The 22,908-nt window shown below is 35.5% G+C and overlaps 1 protein-coding gene across 4 annotated transcripts in view; it reads left to right on the top strand.

Moving 5' to 3' along the window:
• Positions 1-22,908, top strand: part of ZNF800 (zinc finger protein 800) — a 188,533-nt gene that overhangs the window by 156,317 nt on the left and 9,308 nt on the right. For 2 of the 4 annotated variants that reach the window (XM_079931468.1, XM_079931470.1), the window contains 2 exons: positions 1,739-1,882; positions 4,071-6,969. In XM_079931468.1, the coding sequence (XP_079787594.1) occupies positions 1,739-1,882; positions 4,071-5,767 (1,841 nt within the window). In that variant the 3' untranslated portion in view covers positions 5,768-6,969. The other 2 variants (XM_079931469.1, XM_079931471.1) reach the window with 2 other exon arrangements.

The following is a 22,908-nucleotide window of genomic DNA, read 5'->3' as shown; positions in this document are numbered from 1 at the left end:
TAGAATTTAGGTTCATATTTTCGAAATTTCATAACTCTCCAAGATAGGTTTGGTTTGTTTGTTTTAAAAGATGAATAAACCAAGGTGCAAAGATTATATAGCCCTTTAAGGTCACACGACTAGGTGATAATCAAAATTGGAATCTCTAAAGACTTCGTAAAGTTCTGATAATGTGGTAATCTTGTTGGCAGTAGAAATTTGAGGGCTGGCTTGTCTTCAAAATGATAAAATGCAACATGATGATTAATACAATAATTAAATATAAACAGATTGCAAAAGATTGAATCAGAAATGCTTAACCTTTATGGATCCTACAGTATTAATTATGCTACTGAGATGGTGTTTATTCTCTAGTAGTCTTGGAGCTTAATAGTCATGTGCTTGTTGAATGATGGAACACTGTGCACCTAGATAGTCTTAAGTATTTTTCAGGATGCTTTTTTTCCCCTCCTTTTTTTTTTTTTTTTTTTTTTGCGGTACTCGGGCCCCCCACCACCGCGGCCTGTCCCATTGCGGAGCACAGGCTCCGGACGCGCAGGCCCAGTGGCCATGGCTCACGGGCCCAGTTGCTCTGCAGCACGTGGGATCCTCCCGGACCGGGGCACGAACCCGTATCCCCTGCATCGTCAGGCGGACTCCCAACCACTGCGCCACCAGGGAAGCCCTCCCTTCTTTAATTTAAGTCAATATTATTATCATTTTTTGAGGAAACCAAAGGCTCCTTAATTAGTGAACACTGCAGATCACTTTTGTCAATTTACCTGTGTCAAAGACCTGTAAGAAGTAGTGACAGAAGATCTTCTATTTGTGTTTTATTTTGAAGATTTAAAGAGTGCTTGTTGCTGTTTATTTTTTCTCTGCCTTTTGATCTTCCATCATAATAATGCTTAGATTCCATAGATCGGTGGCAATTCTTCAATGAATATTTATTGAGCATTATTAGAGCTGAACACTTTTTAGCTGTAAATAAGGCAGGCTTGATCTTGGCTGCCTTGGAATTTATAATCTAGTGGAAAAGACGGGCTTTAAAGTAGTAATTATATCAATATTTAATTTTTTGCAATTAGGGTGAGTTTTTGAGGGAGAAAGGCTTTGAATAAATTTCTAGTGGTATTAAGAGACCTAAGCAAAATTCAAAACCGTGGACAAGGATTCTTTACTCTCACTGAATGGCCATAATCCCACGTTGCCCCAGAACCCGAAGTAATTTAAGCTGAAGTTAAAAAGAAAGTCACAGACAATCCTGTGACACAGTTTTGACCTTCTTTAAGGAATCGGGGAAAGTGTATTACTCATGTTTACTTCCTAATGTGAAAGAGAGCTGGAAGAACCAGCCAAAAACTTGGGTTGGGGTGGCATTTAATTCTTCTGTTCACACTCCAGGTCTGTTGAATCAGAATCTCCAGGAGTGGGTCATGTACATCTTTATTCCTCGGTCATTGTGATGATCAACCAGATGTTGGAACCACTGTTAAGATAGCCCAGGAATTGATTGGCTGCTGAATTAGAAAAAGACCATCAATTTCAGCTGTCCTAATATCCAAATGATAGTAGAATTTTGCTTAAAACTTAGTTTATAACTTAGTTCTGAGTATAGTATGGTAGACATTGGCAATGCCCGTATTTTGTTTTTAAAGAGTAAAACTGCACCTTTGGATTGTCAACAGTGGTTGCCCAGTTTAAAACTGCATGTTAAAGTTACCTTTTGTGTTAAGTTTTCTTTTCTTTTTTCCTTCAGGAACTAAACAACTTAAGCATATTTTATTAAAAGATGTGGACACTATTTTTGAATGTAAATTATGCCGCAGTCTCTTCAGAGGATTACCAAATTTAATTACCCATAAAAAATTCTACTGCCCACCAAGTCTCCAGATGGATGACAGTAAGTTTTATTCATATATTCAATTATGCATTTTGCTATGTATTCTTATACTACAGCTATACATTTATGTTAAAATAGTATCGATGTCTAGTTACAGATAATATATTGATAGAGAATAAGGTAAAATACTTGACTCAATGTTATATTCAGTTTCTTAAATAGATATTTTAATATCAGTGTTTTTCATTTGGATTTTGCTAAAGATATATGAGGTTAGATTTTTGAGTATATTTGTATTAAAGTATTGGATATATTTGAATGTTTATATGGACTATACAGTTTATATCCAGGATTTTTGTAATTTAAAATATTAATGCTTGATGAGGGTGTTGGTATTTTTCCTCCTTACTTCTTAAAAACTTGTTACCAGATATGACTCATCATTTACTTAGATTCTCCTTAAGTAAGTGAGAAAGTTGGAAATAGAGCAAAGAATGAGTAAATGAGTTGATTTTTTTGGTAATTGTAGAGAGCATTAAAAAATACTTGTTGATCTTTCTAGTGTTTTCTGGGTCTTGATTTGAAGATCAGTTTTATTCTCAGTGAAGTTTATTAGATAAGTCATTTTATCAGAAATTAGATTGTGTTATGGGCTAACCTGAGATCTGAAATAGCTTTATGTGGTAAAGGCAGGTAGTAGCCTAACAAAGTCTTTGTGGAACCAAATGTTTGTTGAATTAAGCATATTGTCTCTTCTCTGTATGATTAAGTTGCAGTATATATAATGGTATTATTTTCTTGCTTTAAAGAATAATGTAAATTCCTTAAAATATTTTAATAAGTAATAGGTTACTTTCATTATTTCTTGTTCAGGGATTTAACTCTTGTGGACTTACAAAATATAGAATTTATTTTGTTAGCTTGATATTACAGTTGCATTATGGATTTTGTGCATTTTTCCACTTAACCTTTTTGGGATGGAAATGGAATGCAGAGCTCCAAATATCGAAAGTACTGCTTTAATTATTAGCATGAAGCTGATTTAAAGTATATTATAGGACATAGATGAAACAGAAATTTCATATTTGTCTGGAAACTTTCCCTACCACTGTTAAATCTTACTACACTTCTTTTTATCCTTGAAATATAAATGAAAAGGTAGTCTATAGAGATTAGTTTCAAATCTAACCTTTTAATTAAAGAACTAGTAGGAATTTAATTTTCTGGTAGTCATTCTTTGTTACTTTTTGGTGTGAAATAAAGTTTAGTTGAATTTTAGAGGGAAATAGATAAATGGATTTGCTGTATTATTGTGCACTGCAATACTTATTCTAGAAATACTTCTGTGAAAGTATAATTCTTCTTATAGATACCACTTTATCCATTTTAAAAAAGAAAGATTAGTAGACTAGAAGAGCTATGATGAGTCATTTCTTGATTTATAATTAGATACCAGATTTGATGCTATACTTGTAGCTAGATTTTAACATTTTAGGTAGAAACATAACCAGTGTTAGACAGCTCTGTTACAATAGGAATATTAGGTTGCCTACAGATGGTGTAATTATTGCACAGATAAATAAAACTAGCTCTGTTTTTGGAGTTAATCTGTAGTTTTTAATCATTTGTTTTAATAGGTTGCCATGTTAAGAAGACATGTAATAGGACTGAATTTAGCAAACACTTCTATACATCCTGTCATTCATGTTTATGTATTTTCCTATAAATCGTCTTCATTTTCCATAAGATGTTCAAATGTCCCTATACAATTAGATGAGATTATTTATTATGGATTAAGTTAATAGGAATGCTGTTATATTTTCTAAAAAAAGAATTATTTTTATATGTAGTAACATTCTTCATGGTGTTTTATCCATCTTGGGTTATGAGAACTTTGATTTGCCTTTGCTAGCCTAAAAATATGAAATACTATTTTTATTGTTTATTGTACCCATATGCTTAAATATTTTATATTAAGGGCCCTTATTAGAAGTAACTCTTCAGATTGCATCTACTCCTTAACATTTGTGTACCATGATGAGATTGTAAATTAAAGCAAATTTTAATTTAATTAATACTTGTTTTTATACTCATAAAATACTGAGAAGTAGATAATGCTCTTGTAAAAATAAATGCAAACCAGTAATATAATAAATTTTAAAATAGAGGTTCATAATACATTTAAAAATATTAGAGGGCTAGAGCAGGCTAATTATTTCAGATTAAAATGTTGTTTTTTCCTTAACAGACCTTCCTGATGTAAATGATAAACAAAGCCAAGCCATAAGTGATCTCCTAGAAGCCATATATCCAAGTGTGGACAAGCGAGAATACATTATTAAGCTAGAACCCATAGAAACGAATCAGAATGCAGTTTTTCAATATATTTCAAGGACTGATAATCCTACTGAAGTCACAGAGTCAAGCAGTACTCCTGAACAGCCTGAAGTTCAAATACAGGAAACTAGCACTGAACAGTCTAAGACAGTTCCAGTTACAGACACAGAGGTGGAAACTGTAGAGCCCCCTCCTGTTGAAATTGTTGCAGATGAAGTTGCACCTACATCTGATGAACAACTGCAGGAATCACAGGCTGACTTGGAAACTTCTGACAATTCTGATTTTGGTCACCAGTTGATATGTTGTCTTTGTAGAAAAGAATTCAATTCCAGACGAGGTGTTCGTCGTCACATTCGAAAAGTACACAAGAAAAAAATGGAAGAACTAAAAAAGTACATTGAAACACGAAAGAATCCAAACCAATCCTCTAAAGGACGCAGTAAGAATGTTCTAGTTCCATTAAGTAGGAGTTGTCCAGTATGTTGTAAATCATTTGCTACAAAAGCGAATGTAAGGAGGCATTTTGATGAAGTTCATAGAGGACTAAGGAGGGATTCAATTACTCCTGATATAGCAACAAAGCCTGGGCAACCTTTGTTCCTGGATTCTGTTTCTCCTAAAAAATCTTTTAAGGCTCGAAAACAAAAGTCGTCTTCAAAGGCTGAATACAATTTAACTGCATGCAAATGCCTCCTTTGCAAGAGGAAATATAGTTCACAAATAATGCTTAAAAGACATATGCAAATTGTCCACAAGATAACTCTTTCTGGAACAAACTCTAAAAGAGAGAAAGGCCCCAATAATACTGCCAACAGTTCAGAAATAAAAGTTAAAGTTGAACCAGCAGATTCTGTAGAATCTTCACCCCCTTCCATTATCCATTCTCCACAGAATGAATTAAAGGGAACAAATCATTCAAATGAAAAAAAGAACGCACCGGCAGCACAGAAAAATAAAGTTAAACAAGACTCTGAAAGCCCTAAATCAACTAGTCCGTCTGCTGCAGGTGGCCAGCAAAAAACCAGGAAGCCAAAACTTTCAGCTGGCTTTGACTTTAAGCAACTTTACTGTAAACTTTGTAAACGTCAGTTTACTTCCAAACAGAACTTGACTAAACATATTGAATTGCACACAGATGGGAATAACATTTATGTTAAATTCTACAAGTGTCCTCTTTGCACTTATGAAACTCGTCGGAAGCGCGATGTGATACGACATATAACTGTGGTTCATAAAAAGTCATCCCGTTATCTTGGGAAAATAACAGCCAGTTTAGAGATCAGAGCTATAAAAAAGCCCATTGATTTTGTTCTAAATAAAGTGGCAAAAAGAGGCCCTTCAAGAGACGAAGCAAAACATAGTGATTCAAAACACGATGGCACTTCTAACTCTCCTAGTAAAAAGTATGAAGTAGCTGATGTTGGTATTGAAGTAAAAGTCACAAAAAACTTTTCTCTTCACAGATGCAATAAATGTGGAAAGGCATTTGCCAAAAAGACTTATCTTGAACATCATAAGAAAACTCATAAGGCAAATGCTTCCAATTCACCTGAAGGAAACAAAACCAAAGGCCGAAGTACAAGATCTAAGGCTCTTGTCTGGTGAGGAACAGTTACAGAGTTTTGCTTTTTTCCCCCCATCGAACTAAAAAAATCATTTGACCATAATTTATAGCTGGTTCCATTTTAACACATTTGCTTCCATATATCTTACGGCAGTGGGAACTGCAAGAGTAATGTGCATATCGCATTTACCTCTTCAGTGACCTTTATTCCAGTGGCTTGGGAACAAAAGTTAACTTCAGAACTTATCTTCCACAGGACAATGCAATATAGTTATAGGTAGATGGCACAGGGTCAGTGATTTCCTCTCAATGTTGTAAAATATATACATTTATATTGGCTTATGTTTACAATAGAAGTCTTCTGTTTAACTAACTTTGCACAGGTTTAATTTGATTCAGTGACTTAGTCTACTAATTAATACATTGTAGGAAGTTAAGTATATTAGAATGAATTTGTGAAGGCAATAATTATAGGAAAAAAGTCTTTTGAGGCACTGTAATTATTGTTAAATTAATCTGTGACGGCTAAATAAAGTGCTGCACTCAGAAAAAACAATCCCCAAATTGAATTTAGAACAATTAGCATTTATTATTTACGTTTAACATAGTGCTTCCAGGCAAAGGGGGAAACGATAAACAAAAGTTTGGGTTTATTTTTCCTTCTCCTTGGGAGTATGTGTTAGTTCCTGTTTTTTAGTTTTTACCTTTGGAAAAAGTGATTGTTTAGGTCCCTGATCCTCTTATTTTTACCTTTTCGTTTAAATAAAGTTTTGGTGATCATTTCAACATAGGTAATATTATTAAGGAGGTTTTTTTTTTTTTTTCTCCTGTGGTTGTGTGTTGCAAGAAAAATAAAATTCCTATTGGGAAGAAAGAAAAAAATATTAGTTTTTTAGAGGGTTTTGGAACAAATGTAGATTTTTAAAATGCAATATGAACTAAGGAGTAGACTCCCTGTACTTGTTTTTGCAAGTCTCTCTATATTTTTAAAGTTTACCTTCAGTACCTGTGTCCCTTGTATTAATGCATTTAATATATTTAATTAGTATTAAATTAGTTTTGGATTCAGATTCTAAAGCAGTATACTTAGTTTGAGTGCTCAGTAGGTTAAATGTTGTGGTTTGATTATCACACATTTTTTTATTTGTGTGGAAAACTTGAGATGAAACCATCCTTTAGAAGTCATTTACTATTGTATTATTTTGAAAATAAGGTTTTATTGGTAAACTCAAAAGTGTTCATTTATTCCCATTTCTCCTCAGATAACTTCAAGTGATGTACGAAAAGGTTTGGAGTTCATTTTTGTGGAAAGACTTTAAATTGGTGTTAGAACCACTAAACATCTTCAAATGGTACTATGAGGAAAAAAAAAGAAAAAAATTTGATAAATATATGACTGTAACTGCTGTTTTCTGACTAAAATAATAACCATCTAACCACTTGTTTCTAAGGCACTGCCTCTTCCAGCACTTTCAAGTAGCTGTGACATTTTGTATTGTCATCACAGTCCATCAGCTAACCACCCCTGTGCATTTGGTCTACAGTTTCTACAAAAATGTTGCAAATTTTGTTTTCCAGCAGTTTGTTGATTAAGTGATCAACAATCTGAAGAAAATACCACCACTGGTGATTTTTAATTATCAAAGACTTTATAAGTTAGCGATTTTAGTTTTGTTCCACTTTATTTGGCAGAATTTTTATTGGATTGTACAGATATATAATTTCCTAGTGAGCGTATGTTAGGACCAAAAGACAAATCTCAACACATTATAAATATTTAGCCTACTAAATATTTGTAATTATTTTTACATCCATTTATTTCTAACTTGTTCTATAGCACTTAAATGTTTGAAAATTTCATTCTAAAATATATACTATAGGAAACTTCCGGTTCATTTTCATCCATGGATCATCACATTCTTCATTTGTAAACATCTGAGGTTTTTATGAAAATTAAACATTCCCCTATTTTTCTTTAAGTTTCATACAAAGCACTTTAATGATAGATGCAACTTAATTTTTCAGTTTTTTTTTAAAAGACCCCACATTTACTAATGTTAATATGAAGGTAATAAATAGCTTACTGCTATTTTATGGATGCAGACAATCCCTGCACAACCACTTCTTATAATACTAGTTTATTTCTTTACATATTGCTAAAAAAGGAAGATTGGGGTATAAACCCTGATTCTTTTTCTCTCCCAAGTAAAATCTTAAATGACCACTTTAGATAATATTTGATCCCTACTGTAAAATTTAGAAAATAATGAATTTTTGTCCATTTTTGTAATCAAGATTTTAGGGAAAACAGAAGTACATCTATCTTTAATGAAATACTGGACAGGTTTTTGTGTAATCAATATTTTGTACTTTTTAGGGAATATTTTATTTTTTAGTAATTTTTGTCAAATTATAATTTTAAAAGGTACAGCAGAGAATATACCATGTTTTTATATAGGTTCATCCCTGTACTTAGGAGGGACCCTGTCCATCTATATACTTTTTGTATAAAATTTTAAAATGTTGAAGATCCACAAGGTCATAATAAAATGCTTTCATAGCTAGAAAAACATTTACCCTTCCCAGTGCTTTGCACTAAAATATACTGTGAAAGGAAACTAGAAAGACTGTAACTGTTGCTGGAAATGTTCTATATTGAATGTACATGCTCTTGTTGGAAAAATGTACTATATGTGATGGAAATAAACCAGACTCGAAGTTATTTCAGCTAAATGTGCTTCAACGAAGGTGCATTGGTTGAAACTTAAATGTTTTATTATCAAATTTAAATTTATTCAGTGACTATGAGCAGCTACACTTGAAATTTATCCTGATAGTTTTATTTTTAAGAATTAGAGTAATAATTTCTCTTTAATTTAAAAACAGATTTACTTTTCCACATATGGAAAACTTGTACTTATAGGTCTAACTTTAATGATTAATAGTGTAATATATTTAGGGAACTAAATGTGTAGGTGTTATTTCATTTATAAACCATCTTCATTAGTTGCACGTTATTAAACCTGTATGTTTGACTTTTGCAAGGTGTTATCTTTTATGCATTCCTACACACAAGACATATTCCAAAGATATTTTCCAGACTTAGGTACCTATAACAAATGGAAAGATATGAGGATTCCTAAAAAGCTTGGGGTAGCTCTTTGCTGCAGCCTCTCTTGTGTATGCTGGCCTTTTCCTTTCTGCTTTACTTGTTAAATACTGTAGGGAAGAAAGAGAAATATCCTGATGGTGGTGGTGGAGAGCCCAATTGCTGCAGTTCCCTTACTTTACTCACCTGTTTCCACAGGACCTTTCACATACAGTTTGTCTCCACTGTCGTAACTTAGAGCCACAGAGCAGGAATTTAGGAGGGGGCATCAAGGGTTCCAAGGACTATAAAAATATTTCATCTGGGTCATAGAGAAAAAAATAGCATTATGTCAGGACTTGTCTAAATTAGAAGGGCTTAGAGAGATTAAGAATATTTTATCATAATAGCCAAATTAATGGATCATGGGAAGCATAGAGACTAAACTAGGACCAGTTAAGTAGAATGAACAAGTAAGAAGTGATTAGAAATTCTTTGTTCTTCCTATTCCTTTCTGGTCTTCATCCCTTTTGGTTTTATTTTGACTCTTGAGGTTTGTCATCTCAGAGGATCAGGCTTGAGGGTCTTGAGAAGAGGCCTAAGAAATTTGTGCCAGAAGCTTTTCTACACACAGGCTGTATAAGCAAGTATTTATAGTACTTTTTGTTGTCGTTGGGGGGAGTAGTGAAGCAGGTAAAGAACCATCAGAAACTCCTTATTTTATATTAAGACCTATTTCTGGCTACAAATTACATCCACTTTTGCTGCAATTTGATCAATTGAGAGTTCTTCTATAGAATTCAAATCATCTTCCTTCCTGAAGATACCTTTTATTCCTAAATTTGGTGGAAGAGGAGAAACAGTAAAAGGTATGGCTTGCGCTTCAACTTCATAAGTTTGTATAGTGCAAGCAAAAGCTGGATGAAGTATGGCTGATACTAAGCAGGTGGTTTTTTTTTTTTTTTTTTATGGCCACGCTGCCCAGCTTGTGGGATTTTAGTTCCCCCATCAGGGATCGAACCCTGGCCTTCGGTAGTGAGAGTACGGAGTTCTAGCCACTGGACTGCCAGGGAATTCCCTAAGCAGGTGTTGATTATAACATGCAGATATACCTTGAATGCACAATAACCATTTTGGGGGTTCATGTCTCTTTCCCCTCTTTACTCCCTACTTCAAGAAGAAAACCTTGAATGTACACATTCTTGAGCAATATATAAATTATCCATCCTTAACTTTTAGCCTAGTTTTTTATATATATATATATATGAGCCAAATTTTCGGTTGACACATTGCTTGTATTGTTGAAAAGTACCTTCACATTTTTTAGGAATATGTATTTGTTACATTGCCTTATGGTCAGTAGGCTGTTCTACTCAGTTTGCTTTAGAGAGCCTGTGGATGCAGTAGTGGGGAGTTTTGTGGTTTTGCTACAGTTTGAGGCTGCAGGTATAGAAAGAGGAGTTTCCCAGTAGGTATTATGGCAAGTAGGTATAGAGATAGAAGCACAAGTGAATATCATTTCCTGCTGTGAAGTTGTAAAAGATCTCTTTGAATAGCATGACCACTGAAAATGAGATTTGAAATGCTTCTAAAACTTCAGAAATTAGGTCTTCAGGTTTCCTGTAGTGGCCCTTGGAAATATTCTAGTTCCTTAGTTAGGAGTTTTAGAATTTACTTTTCTAATGGAATCCTTAGATTATCAGGATTATGATTCAGACACAGTCTCGTAGTTGATCAGTGGCCGAGCTCTAAGATATGGGCAGCATGATGTTGGCTGTGGTGTTAGACAGAATCCTTCTGTACTCTATGCTATTCTTTTTCTCTTCTCTGACTTCAAGAGCTAGCGGAAGCCTCAAGATTGAAAAGGAGTAAGGATCAGCAATCTTAAGTACGGCTGTTAGTTGTTTGGTTTCTAAGGCATAAAGCACATGTTAGATGGCAGAATAAAATGTGTTTCATTTAAAGTCACCTACAATTATTTTGGCTTTTCTAACTTTCTAAATTCCTTCCTTCTCTCTTATAATTTGTTTCTGTACCCTTTTTCTTTGACCTCAGTTCTGAGCTTCCAGCTCTTTCCTTTTTTCTCTTCTGGTTAATTAACAGATCATAGTACCAAGATAGCTAAAATATTTTTTTGAGAAGGTAAGAGTGTGGAAAAACAGCTCATTTCTTCCTGAATCTTTATCATTCTACACTTGTCAGGTTTATTATTTATTTTGAAGTTTCTTTCTCTACATATGTTCACCACTATCATACCACAAACAGGGGAACATAATGAGCACCATAGGTGCATCTGGTTCAGAAAGTGCCCGGAGTTGGAGATTGTGCTGTTGTGCCCACTCAGCAGAATTAATTTGCTTGATTGTGTATTTTTGAGGTCAGGGACTATGTCTTGATAATTCTGTTTAGTGCCTAGCACGTTTTCATGTATATCCAGACACTAAATAAATGTTTGCTAATGATGTTGAAGTAAGTAGTAGCCTTTTCCATCTGAATTGTGCTGTCATATACTTTGAGGCTTTGGGTCTTACTTTCCTAAACTTTTATTATCTCAATATTGATAGATTTAATTTATTTTAGAAAGTGCCACCAGTACTAAAATGAGAGTTTATGATAATAAAGAGAATTCTTAGTATTAGTTGATAGTAATTAACGTGCATAGAGTGCTTACTATGTACCAAGTGCTTTGCTAATCCTTTATATGCATGATGCCCCTAATCCACCAAGAGCCCTGTGGAGTAAGAACTGTTCCTTCATCATGCCCACTTTACAGAGTAGAAAAATTGAAGCTTAGGGAAGTTCAGTGGTTTACTGCAGTTCACATAGCTAGTAAATTATAGAATTGAGACTTGACACTAAGTCTGACCACAAAGCATGTTCCCTTAATCAGTGCACCTTATATATGCAGATTTTATCATTTGCAAAGTACAGTCACTACATTACTTGTTGGCAGTTTGGTGTAATGATCTGGAGCTAGATTCGTTGGTGAAATTTTTGTATCCACCATTTATTTCCTGTGTGACCTTGGGCAAGTTCAGTTACTTAAGCATTCTGTATCCTAGTTAACCTCATTTATAAAATGAGAATAATATTTCTTACCTGATAGGGTTGTTCTGAGGAGAAAATGAAAAATACATGTAAAACAGGGTGGTCCTTGTCATGTTACAATAAATGTTAGATATGATTACTATAAGTCATTTTCACAGTATAAATGTGCAACTTTTTATTACCTTGTAAAGTTAAGTTTAAATGGAAATGTGTGCATTAGAAGAGAGTTTATTGCTACGCATCAGATTTTAACTGCTGCTTTTGTGTTTAACTGGGAAATGAGGACAACCAACTATATTATTATTTGCCACCAATTTTCTTCTAAGCAGCTATTACTAGTTTATCATTCCTACTCAAGTTTTTCATTTATCTTGAAAAGGTATTAGGTAGTTTTAAGCACATTCATTGTTTAGGCTTTGTTTTTATCATTACTCCTTAGGACAACCCATCTGTCTTAAAATTCTCTTAGTATCTGTTCTATCACACAATATTTTGGTTTTGGTCATGTGTAAAGTATTGACATGGAGCAAATATTAACTGAGTAACATAGTTCAAATATTTCTATGAAACTAAAGTAGATATGCATTACTATTTGAAAGCAAGCATTTGGTTGTGGAAAGAGTGGATTCTTCAGGAGAGCATTATTTGGGCTAAGTCAGGAATTTCTTTGGTGAATGTGTCATGAAGAAATAAGAAATGGTACTTTTCAAAAGTCTTGCCAATAATAGGCATTAGTGACAGTACTCCACATTTCACTTGAGGCCCAAGTACTGTCAAATTATCTACCAACAGGGTTTACCCGTACATCTCCCTGTTCTTGATCTTGTTTTTTTTAACCATAAGATGACGATTTTAGAAATTTTTGTGTCTAGGGTTAATTTGCAACACCAGAGAACCTTTGTCCCTTGGTTTGGATGAACTTTCATATCTTGATCTGCAGATTAAGTGCTGGGGTCCCAACACCTGGGTTGTGTGGTTTCTTAATGATTCTGATACTCAAATTCTTATGTCAGGTATCTGAGCATGTTTCTGGCACACAAAACATAGTAATGTTTAAACAGTAGAATGAGGTGGTTGAAAAAAATAGGCAAACCAAAACAAAAACAAACGCTTTGAATGCTTGAGCAATAATGACTTGCAGCCTCTCTGGGTGTCCTGCTCCTGTATAATCTGGTAACACTTTCTATGCAAGAGCATGTAATAATGTTATGTTCAGAGGAGAAATTATTACACAAAAATGAACCCTAAATGCATAGAACTCTCTTTACAACCCAGGTTTTGAATATTAGTTTTTAATTCCTTCTATCCGTGGAATTATCCTGAGAATAAATTAGCTCTGAGAAATGGAACTGTGGCTTTTAGTCAGTCTTTCTTTCTAAGCTGTGCAAAAATATATTTTTTTAAAAGTTGAGACTCTTCTTGGCTAAATTGATGCTTTGGTAGACTTAAACCCCAAAGTACTGGTTGTGTCTGGTAGTTTTTATTTTGGATGGGAAGAGAAAGTGAGGAATAGTTTTCTTCTAAGAAAAAAAAATAGCCAAGTACTAGGAACATTGTGTGCACAAGTGATTGAATTACATGAAAAGAAATTAACTTTTAGGGAAAAGATTTTTATGTAGTGTTCTTGGGGTTTTGTCATATAAGTTGTTAGGGTCGTTCTGTATAAGCTTCTGCAGGAGAGTGGCCATGCCATTTTCATGCCTTTTGTTCATTAGATATTTACTAAGTTCCTTTACTAAGAATTAGTATTAGTTCCTTTACTAAGAATTACTAAGAATCCAACATGCTGGACATTTGTAGATGTTTGAGACTTTCTGAGCTTTATTCTCCTTTCCTTTGAATGGGCAGCCTTTGAGGACATAAGGTAGGCTCATGGGGCTGTTATAAAGATAGAGGGAACACGCTTAGTGAAATTTGTGAGTCGTCATCAATATTTATATCCTCAAGTTAAGCTTTCCTCAGAACGTTTTCATGATTTTCCAGTTGGCCCTTTCTTTGCCTTGCTGTCTTGACTAGTCAGCTGTTGTTTCTTATGATTGTAAGTGAACACAATCACTTAGTTACCATGAAATTTGGATACAAACACACACCAGAGGAAGAAACTTTTCAAGGAAATGGTTTTGTTGCTGTAACTGCCCTGGATCTCTTTTCAGTTTCTAAGTGTATAATTGTAATGATATGAATTGTTATTTTTTAAGGTTTAAGATACTTCTTTGAAGGTCATTTCTTTCTAAAACAGTTAACTAGAGCTAAAGAACACAATGTCTTCAAACCACAGATTCTACAAGATGGAAATAAGACCCACAGTACTTGGATTACCAGTCACCACCCAGCTTGCCATGCCATCTCATTGCAGGTGTGTGAGTGCATGTGTGCCCGTGATAGAGCATTGTGCTATGTGCTTGCTGCTGCGAGTGCAGGGTTTTAGTTGGTCTGTAGCTGGTCAAGAGAGGTTCGTTAGAGAGTGCTGTGTGGGGAACTAAGACAGAAGGGGCCAGGCCTTAAGGGAACCTAGCAGTAATTGTACAAACTGGCTTCACCATATGGATTTCAACCAGTTAAAGAAGCCGGAAAAAATAATGCTACTCTAGGGACTGGGTGTTGCCTTCTTAGGAGCAGGAGTATGGCTTCTCTGCTGCTATTAGCCCTTCTCAGACTCTGCTTTTTTTTTTTTTTTTTAACATCTTTATTGGAGTATAATCGCTTTACAATTGTGTGTTAGTTTCTGCTGTATAACAAAGTGAATCAGCTATACATATACATATATCCCCATATCCCCTCCCTCTTGCGTCTCCCTCCCACCCTCCCTATCCCAGCCCTCTAGGTGGTCACAAAGCACTGAGCTGATCTCCCTGTGCTGTGCGGTTGCTTACCACTAACTATTTTACATTTGGTGGTGTATATGTGTCCATGCCACTATATCACTTCGTCCCAGCTTACCCTTCCCCCTCCCCGTGTCAGACTCTGCTTTTACTTTAAGAAAAAAGACACTAATTACATCATTTGATATCTTCTCGGTGTGGTTATATAAGTGCCTCATTATTTCCACTGCTTGCCTCTTCTGTGTCTTTCAAGTATTTTCTTTCTCCATATAGCTTGAATTTAGACTTCTGTAAGAGAAAATCTGATTGGTTCAGTTAGGTGCATTCTTGTTGGGCAAATCTCCCATGCTACGCCTCTTCGTAGGTTGCTGGTCATAGGTTGCTCTTCAGAGGTTGGCTGTTCCTGGGACAGGTGCTCTCTGTGGGTCCTGTCGTTGGTGATCATGGTAGCAGAGTCAGTGCCATAAAACATGGCCCTGGACCTAGTAAGAGGAATCTTTTGGTGCCAGTCTTTTAAAAGAGGGATCTGGATAGTTCTAGAATGTACTAATCTTTCCAGTACACATCATTTTCTTTCATTTTAAAGGTGATAGAATTAAAGGTAACCTGTGGGCTTGACTGTTCGTCAGTGCAGCACCAGTGATCCTTTCCATACTGAGAAAATGTGGGGAGGAGTTTTCTAATGAGCACCTGCAGTTCCTTTTCTGAACTGCCTGGTGCTGTTTCCGTCTTTGGCTTTGTAGATTCATAGGCAGCCTGAAGTTTTCACTCAAAAAGAGCCATTACATTTCCTGTAACAGCATATTAGGCCATTCTGTCAGTTGCTGTGATTTTCCAGACACCCACAATTATGCTGCACAATTTGAGTTGGTGATTTAGTGAAACCTTAAAGTATTGCTTCTGCTCTTGTATTTTCCGCATTTGGGCTTACTCTGCAATAGCTGCTTTATTCATTCCTTCAAGGACAGGCACTATTGAGTGTTAATCATGTGTCTGGCACCATTCCATTCTTCTGGGAAAACAGAATCACACAGTGGTTAAAACATGGATTTTTAAGAATCATGCATACCTGAGTTCAGGTCCTGGCTCCTTTGCTTACTAACTGTGTATGTTGGGCAAGTTACTTAGTTTTTCTAAGCTTCAATTTTCTTGTCTGTATAATGATGGTATTAGGAAATGCGGTATAGGTCGGTTTATTGTGGGAATTTATAGAAGTTTAATGATATATTGTATGTAATATACTTAGCACAATGCCTGGCTCAAGAGCTCAATAAATATGTATTAATACTGTTACAGTGATCACTAAAATTGCTATCAGTTTGCTGCCAAAATACTTTCTGGCACTTGCCAAATAGTTTCTGGTTATCTTGCTTTGCCATTTGATGTTCGTTGCCTTTTTGTTGGTATTAATCCAGCCATTTAAGGAAAAGTCAGATGTAACGTCTGTGATAAAGCCAAGATGGACAGCAGTTTATTAAGTTAGAACATATTATTTTATGGGTACTTAACCTGCTGCCGTGTTTGGCAGCACCTTTTGCTAATTGTTCAAGAAGTTGTTGAACTTTTTATGATGTAATTGTGCTTCCTTGTGATTAATGTCTTATAGAACAATGCATAGTTTTGAGTAGCAAAACTCAGAACAGCTTTCAGTTTTATTATTATTTTTTGTAAAAATTAGGCTATGGGTACAAGAACATATTCTGAATTTATAAGCAAGAATTATGTCTTCTCTTTGTATCACTAATGCCTCACAATGTACCTGGCATAAAACAGCTAGGAGAATGTGGAAAGAAGGAGAGAAGGAAAGCAGCAACATTACATCAGTTATCTTCAGGCTTATATTAGTCCACAATATGTCTTTGCTTTTAAGCGTCTTTTCCCATTACCTCATCTTCTAATGTATATAGCTTCTCTACCTGTGAATTCCTCTTCGTTTCTATTGCTGATGGCTTCTGTTTCCTGACTTTTTAATTTGAGGCTCCTAGCTTCTGCCATTGCTACTAAGTAGTGGTGACAGGTTCAAATTCATGGGAGTGCTGTACTGACTGTATACCCTGGTAAATAATCCATAATCAGTTATACACTGGGTGTACATTTAGTGATTTTTGATAATTCTTTTTTTTTAAGACTTACCTTTGTTTAATTCATCCCTATTCAATTCTATGAAATGCATCTCACATTTCACTTTCATATTCCACTCCCAGATCTAAACAAACTAAGCATACAATTGTTGATTGCCTCTTCTGTCATTTGTGTAATCTTAGGAATTAGAATTAGTTATTTCATTTATCCAATTCTCACATTGCTACTTCAGAACTTTTATACTGCCCTTAAAGCCTCCAGTCCTATTTTGCTTCCTTGATAAGAGGCAGCCTTGCCTATATCATGACAAAGGGTAGAAGACATTTCTTTATGCTCCCCTTCTGCATCACAGTTTTGTCTTCGGTTCCTTCTTTGGTTCTTTGAAGGAAGAAGTCCAAGTCCAACACTTCTGCCGTTGCCAGTCTTCTTCCTCAGACCTTCCTCCAACTGTCCTCTCCTTCCTCCTCCTCATCTCTGTCTCCCTTTCCACAAACTTCTCCCCTCAAGACATGCTCAAATTCCTTTCAGCCAAAAGGTAAACTTCCCCTCCAGACTACCTTCAGTCTAGTTACTGCCATCTGTTCCTCCTTCCTTTCACTGTCAAACTTCATGTCCTCTCATACTGTGCTTTAGCACTAATTTCACTATACTGTAATTGTCTATTTTGTTGTCTCCTTTCTCCATTAAGCTCTTAGGAGACCTGTGCCTTGGTCACCGTTGATTCCCCAGGGCCTAGGGTCGTTCCTGGTACATGGTAGGCATTCAATAAATATTTGTTGAGTGAATGAACAATATTGAGCCATGCCTATACCATTCACATGTGAACCATATAGTTTTTCCCTACCCCTACATTTCTATTGAGAGTTCACTTGAAGGCCATCAGTGACCACAGAAATGCTAAATCTAGTGCCTTCTTGCTTCCCATCATGCTTGAACTCTCTATGACCATTAATGCTTACAAAAATATACCTTTCCAAGATTTTCATGGTTACTTGTAACTAAGTCACTTTGGGCTGGTCTCAGCATGGTATTGCATCCAAAAGAAACAGACAAGTTTCCAAATCTTTGGAAAATAATGAACTTTTTACTATTTTACAGAAATCTTCTAAGGAGATAGAAAGGTACAATTACGTTAAGCTCAGCAAGCTTCATACAAGTTCTCTTTGCCCATCTCTTCCCAGATCCTCATACAGCTTGGCAGCTTCCCTCAATCTCCCTTCTGTAACATTTCCCCCAGAATCTTCTGTAAACTTCCTACCAAAACCTCTTGTCTGCTTTTTTCATCTTCTGGTTCTCTTAACTGTGTTCTTTCCAATTTAAATCACTTTAGCCTCTCAGCTTCTTCCAGTTCTTTTCTATAACCTGTTATCCTGTTCAGCATTCCAAAAGTCTAGGAGCATTCTCTTGATTTCATCTGGTTTGTCCTTACCAATTTTCTTTGCATGATTTTACTTAATTTTAGAGCCTTAGATCATACACTGTCTTCTCCAGTGAGTATTTCTTAATCTCCTGGGTTTGGCTGGGTTTCCGCCTTGTGTGTTTCTGTAGTGCCCCATCTATAACTATATTGAATTTATCTATTTGTGTCTCTCCCCATAGTCTGGAAGCATCTTGAGAACTCCTGTCTTTTCTTTATACCCCTAGCATCTAGCACAGTACCTGGAACATGGTGGATGTTGATAAATATTTCTTGAACTGATGGTCCTGTGAACTCTGATTCTTCCTCTCTTGCCACTGACTTTTATTTTGTTTCTACGTCTTTAAATATGATCAGAGTTTCCTTCCTCCTTTTTCTGTTCTTTTTTTAATACTCTTACTGATTCCTTCACTCCTAAAGCATCACTTATTACTTCTGTGAAGATGACCCCAGACCTATTTTCTAGCCTGGCGATTCTGATTATTAGACCATTTGTTTTCAAAGTTACATGTCAGACATCTCCACATGGATATTTCTCCATATCTTACCAGCAACGAAACTCAGTAAGCCAAACTTACCTTCTTTTTAAATTTGCTTCTCGTTTATTGTTCCCTGTTTCAATTATTCACACTCCTACCTTCTTGGTTACCTAGGCTAATTAGAATCCTAGGAAATACCTTGACTTCTTTCTCTCTCTTACACTCTTTACCTTATCAGCGATCAATGCCTGTTCATCCTGCAATTCAGTGTTTCTTACATTTGGGTCCTCCTTGCCATCTCCACCTTTAATAGTTTAGTTAGGACTATCTCTTATTTATACTACTGCAATAATCTGTTAACCGACCTCCTCTCTAATCTGTCTTCCATGCTGCTGTCAGAACTACCTACCTAAAACACAGATCTGTTGTTACTGTAGGTTCATTGCTTGACTAACTTACTCATTGTCAGATCTCAGCTTAAATGTCACTTCTAAAGACAATCTAGAGTAGTCTCCCTTATAGTTCTGTTTCATGTTCCTTTCCATATTGTCATTAAATACAGTTTTTAGTTATGTTTATATTTGTGCATTGATTTGTTTAATGTCTGTCTTCGCACTGGAGAGATTTATGTAACAGACTGGGGAGAGTTATGTAGACCCTGTGCCTAGCACAATGCTTGGGACATAGTAGTCCTTAAAAAATATTTGTTGAATGAGTGGATCGATAATAGATAGCTTATCAGTATAGGAAAACAGGAGATAGCAAAGGCAGAAAAGTTACGGGGTCCTAGAATCTTCCTACATTTTCACAGACCTTGGTCTGTAGTTCTGGCCTTTCTGAAATAGTAATGGGCTTCTGCCTTCTGTCGTTTGCATTTATTTCCCTAAGGATGAGAGTCAACAATTATATTACCCCACACTCACATTAACGCTGATGTGACTGTAGTTGATTTGGGGGCTGTAGAGTAGTGGCAGCTAGATTTGTTGACCTGTTGTTAATACATAGGTGGTACCCTAGCCATGCAGACAAACAGGTATTTGCTAAGTTGACTTAACCCAGATTCCTTTTTAGCCTCTTGAGTGATGCAGGCCTTTGTACCACATGTTAATTAATGTGTTCATTACTTGTAGGACTAGTTGTGTTTGACATGAGGAATTTATTTGCCTTTTAAAGATTAAAGATTTTAATTTAGCAAACTTTTATTGAATGGAAAATGAAAAAATTATTTAAAAATATTATCTAGAAACAGATCAGTGAGTAATAAGCAAATTAATCTCCCTCTCCCTGTGGAGCCTGCTCAGGTTTCAAAAGTCAGAATTTCATCAATATTCTTGAGATTTCACTGTCTTAGGTTGACTCGCTTCATCCATTCAGTAGACATTTTGAGCTCCTGCTTTGTGTGAGGCACTTAGTTAGGTGCTAGGGTTACAGAGATAAGAAATGCAGTTCCTTTTCTCAAATACTGTGAAAGAAGAACATGTTACAAGGATACACAGAAGTGGAATATTAAGGCACACTGAGGGTTTAGCGAAGGCTTTTCATCATTCATTCATTCATTTTTAAGTTGAGTTTTGAAAGAGTTAGCTAGGCAGACAAACTTTCCAAGTAGGTACAGAGGACATGAGACCACATGTAGACCAAGGGAAGGAATTATGGCCGAATCAAGAAAGGTCTTATATACCAAGTGAGTAGTTTGAATCATATTTTCAAAATTAGGAGTAGCTGTTGAAGGATTTTAAGCCAGGGGCATCTGATAGCATTGAGAAGACTGAATTGGAGATGGGATAAAGGTAAGATTTGTGGTGGGGAAATCAAACAGAAACCAGTTTCAGAAATTTAAGAAGTGATAAGGACCTAATTTTAGGTAATGGCACTGAGGCTATGGAGATGGATACAGATACTATAATTATTTCAGAAGTGGAATTTCTGAAGTGGAGTTGAAGATGGCGTCTAGTTTGGGCCTTCTGGTTGGGCAGGTAGGTGGTACCATTCTTCAAGGTAGGGATTAATTTGCTTATTACTCACAGGAGGAGGAACACTTTTCCGGGGAAGTGTTGAATTAAAGTTTAGACATGTTGAGTTTGAGGTGCTTGTGGGACATCATATTGGAGATGCTTAGTGTGAGGAGGATATACAGACTAGAGGTCAGGAGAGAGATTGCACAGGGGCTGGAGATTTAGGGATCATTCATGTACCTGTGGTGGTTGAAAATGTAGAGATTACTGGCAAGAATAGAGTCAACATACCATACTAATTCTCACATTCTTTTGGTTTATTTTACAGTTTAGGTCAGTGCCTTCCTATTTCAGTTTTTCATTTGGGAAATGATGTTTAGCTAGCACCAGTTCTCCTCCCCACTGCCACTCCCCACCCCCATTGCAACGTATGAAATCTATAATATAGCATGTATTTGATACTACTTTAAGAAGTGCTAGATAATTAAATTGTAATAGTATTAGGCAATGTGAACTAATCCGTCTTGTATTTTGAGGGCTTTTTCAAAACTCTGTAAGACCTATTTTTAAAAGATTATTTCTTTAAAAAGGAAATATCCTACTTTTAAAAATAAAACAATCAGTGTTCTTGGACTGAAGAAGATGTGTTTGTTGACTCCCATGGCTTTGGTCTATCCAGGAGTTGTTTGTGACTTAGTCCCTATGTCTCTGACTAAGGCAGAAACTATTTCTGAAAACTGGGAGGAAGCCATCTGGGTAAACGAATAGAATCTGACATAATCCATATGATAAACTTAAGTAATTTAGTATCCATAGCCAGATTCTGAGGGCAAAAATATGCTATTAAACATTGAACAGATTATTGAAATAAATTACAGTAATTTTACTTTGCCAAGCTGCACTATTTGGACTGGTGAATATTTAAAATAACAATGAAATGAAAACTAGGCCCTGCATTGTCATGTATGTTCCTGTGTTCCGCACTGGTTTCTCTCTTTTTACCTCCTTTCTGAAGGGAGAACCTAACAATAAAACTTTAGGTCTTGCCATCTAGCTAACCACTAGAGTTCAAGTAGAGATTTTTGTCTTCTTGGAACTGAAATGAAGCAGCCTGTTTACCCTGCCCTGGCCAGCGTATACTTAGGAGGGTATGCAGAATGACTTTTAAGAAGTCAGTCCTGCTTGGGATCGAAACCAATGATTTAATACTGAAAGTGTAGGTCTGTATACCATTTAAGCTATCCAACTTTTGATTAACTTTTAAAATCTGCCTTTAAAGGGAAGAATTCCCAGGAGACTGTGTGTCAGGTTTCAATAGAGCAGATTTTATGGTTGAGTTATGAAACTTAAAACGGAAGTCAGTAATAGAAATGCTGACAGACTTGAACTAGAAGAGGATAACTATAATAAAACAACGTTTTATTATAATCTTATAATCTATAGTAAAATGAGAAAAAAAACTTAAAAGTTTTCTGTTTTAATGCTTTGAAAATGGTTTCATTTTCTTGTTATTTGAACTTTAAATTAATCAATAGTAGACATCAGCATAAACCTAACAACCATATCAAAATAACACAGGGCACATTGCTATAGCACAGAATTATTTTAAATCATAAACTTTTAACTAACACCTGTTTCAGATCTTCCTTTTTAAATAAATTTGTTTCTAAACATTGATTTTTCCCTCCCCCCAGCAAGCCTCTGTATACTCATTCTCACATCAGTAAATCACTAAGAGATTACTAAAAAAAAGGTAATATGTGTATTTAGGTGTTTGAAGGATTGTAACAAAAACGAATGGTAGAGTAGAATTTTAGAATTTATATTTTCTGCACTGAGGACTTCATTTGTTTAATAACCTTCTTTATATTTGTTGATATTCTTTCTTGCCCAACATTTTAGAGAGAAATTTTGTTTAGAAATTTCTTACAAGATTTATCAGTATGTCACCAATAACAACACACACACACACACTCATACACATACATGTACACTCTTTATTCATAAGATAATACCTTGAATATGTATCTTGCCAAAAGTTATTACATGGTTCTATATTATTCGTTTAGCTTCACAAGGTTACTAGATCGTTGAGAGAGAGGTTAGTTTTTTTGACATTTTTTTCATGTAGTAAAACACACAGAACTCTTTCGGCAGACCCAACTCACAATCTTAATCAATGGAAAGGTAGAACCGGCACCTCTTGATTTCCTCATTTTGTTGTATTTTGGGTGGAGCTGACTCTTGCGTATGAAGGTTGTGATAGGAAATAATACTAGGTACTTGCAAGA

This window comes from Stenella coeruleoalba (genome assembly GCF_951394435.1).
Source record: "Stenella coeruleoalba genome assembly, chromosome: 9".
Lineage (NCBI taxonomy): Eukaryota > Metazoa > Chordata > Mammalia > Artiodactyla > Delphinidae > Stenella > Stenella coeruleoalba.
Note: the sequence above shows the minus strand (reverse complement) of the source record. Positions and strands in the feature narration are given on the sequence as shown.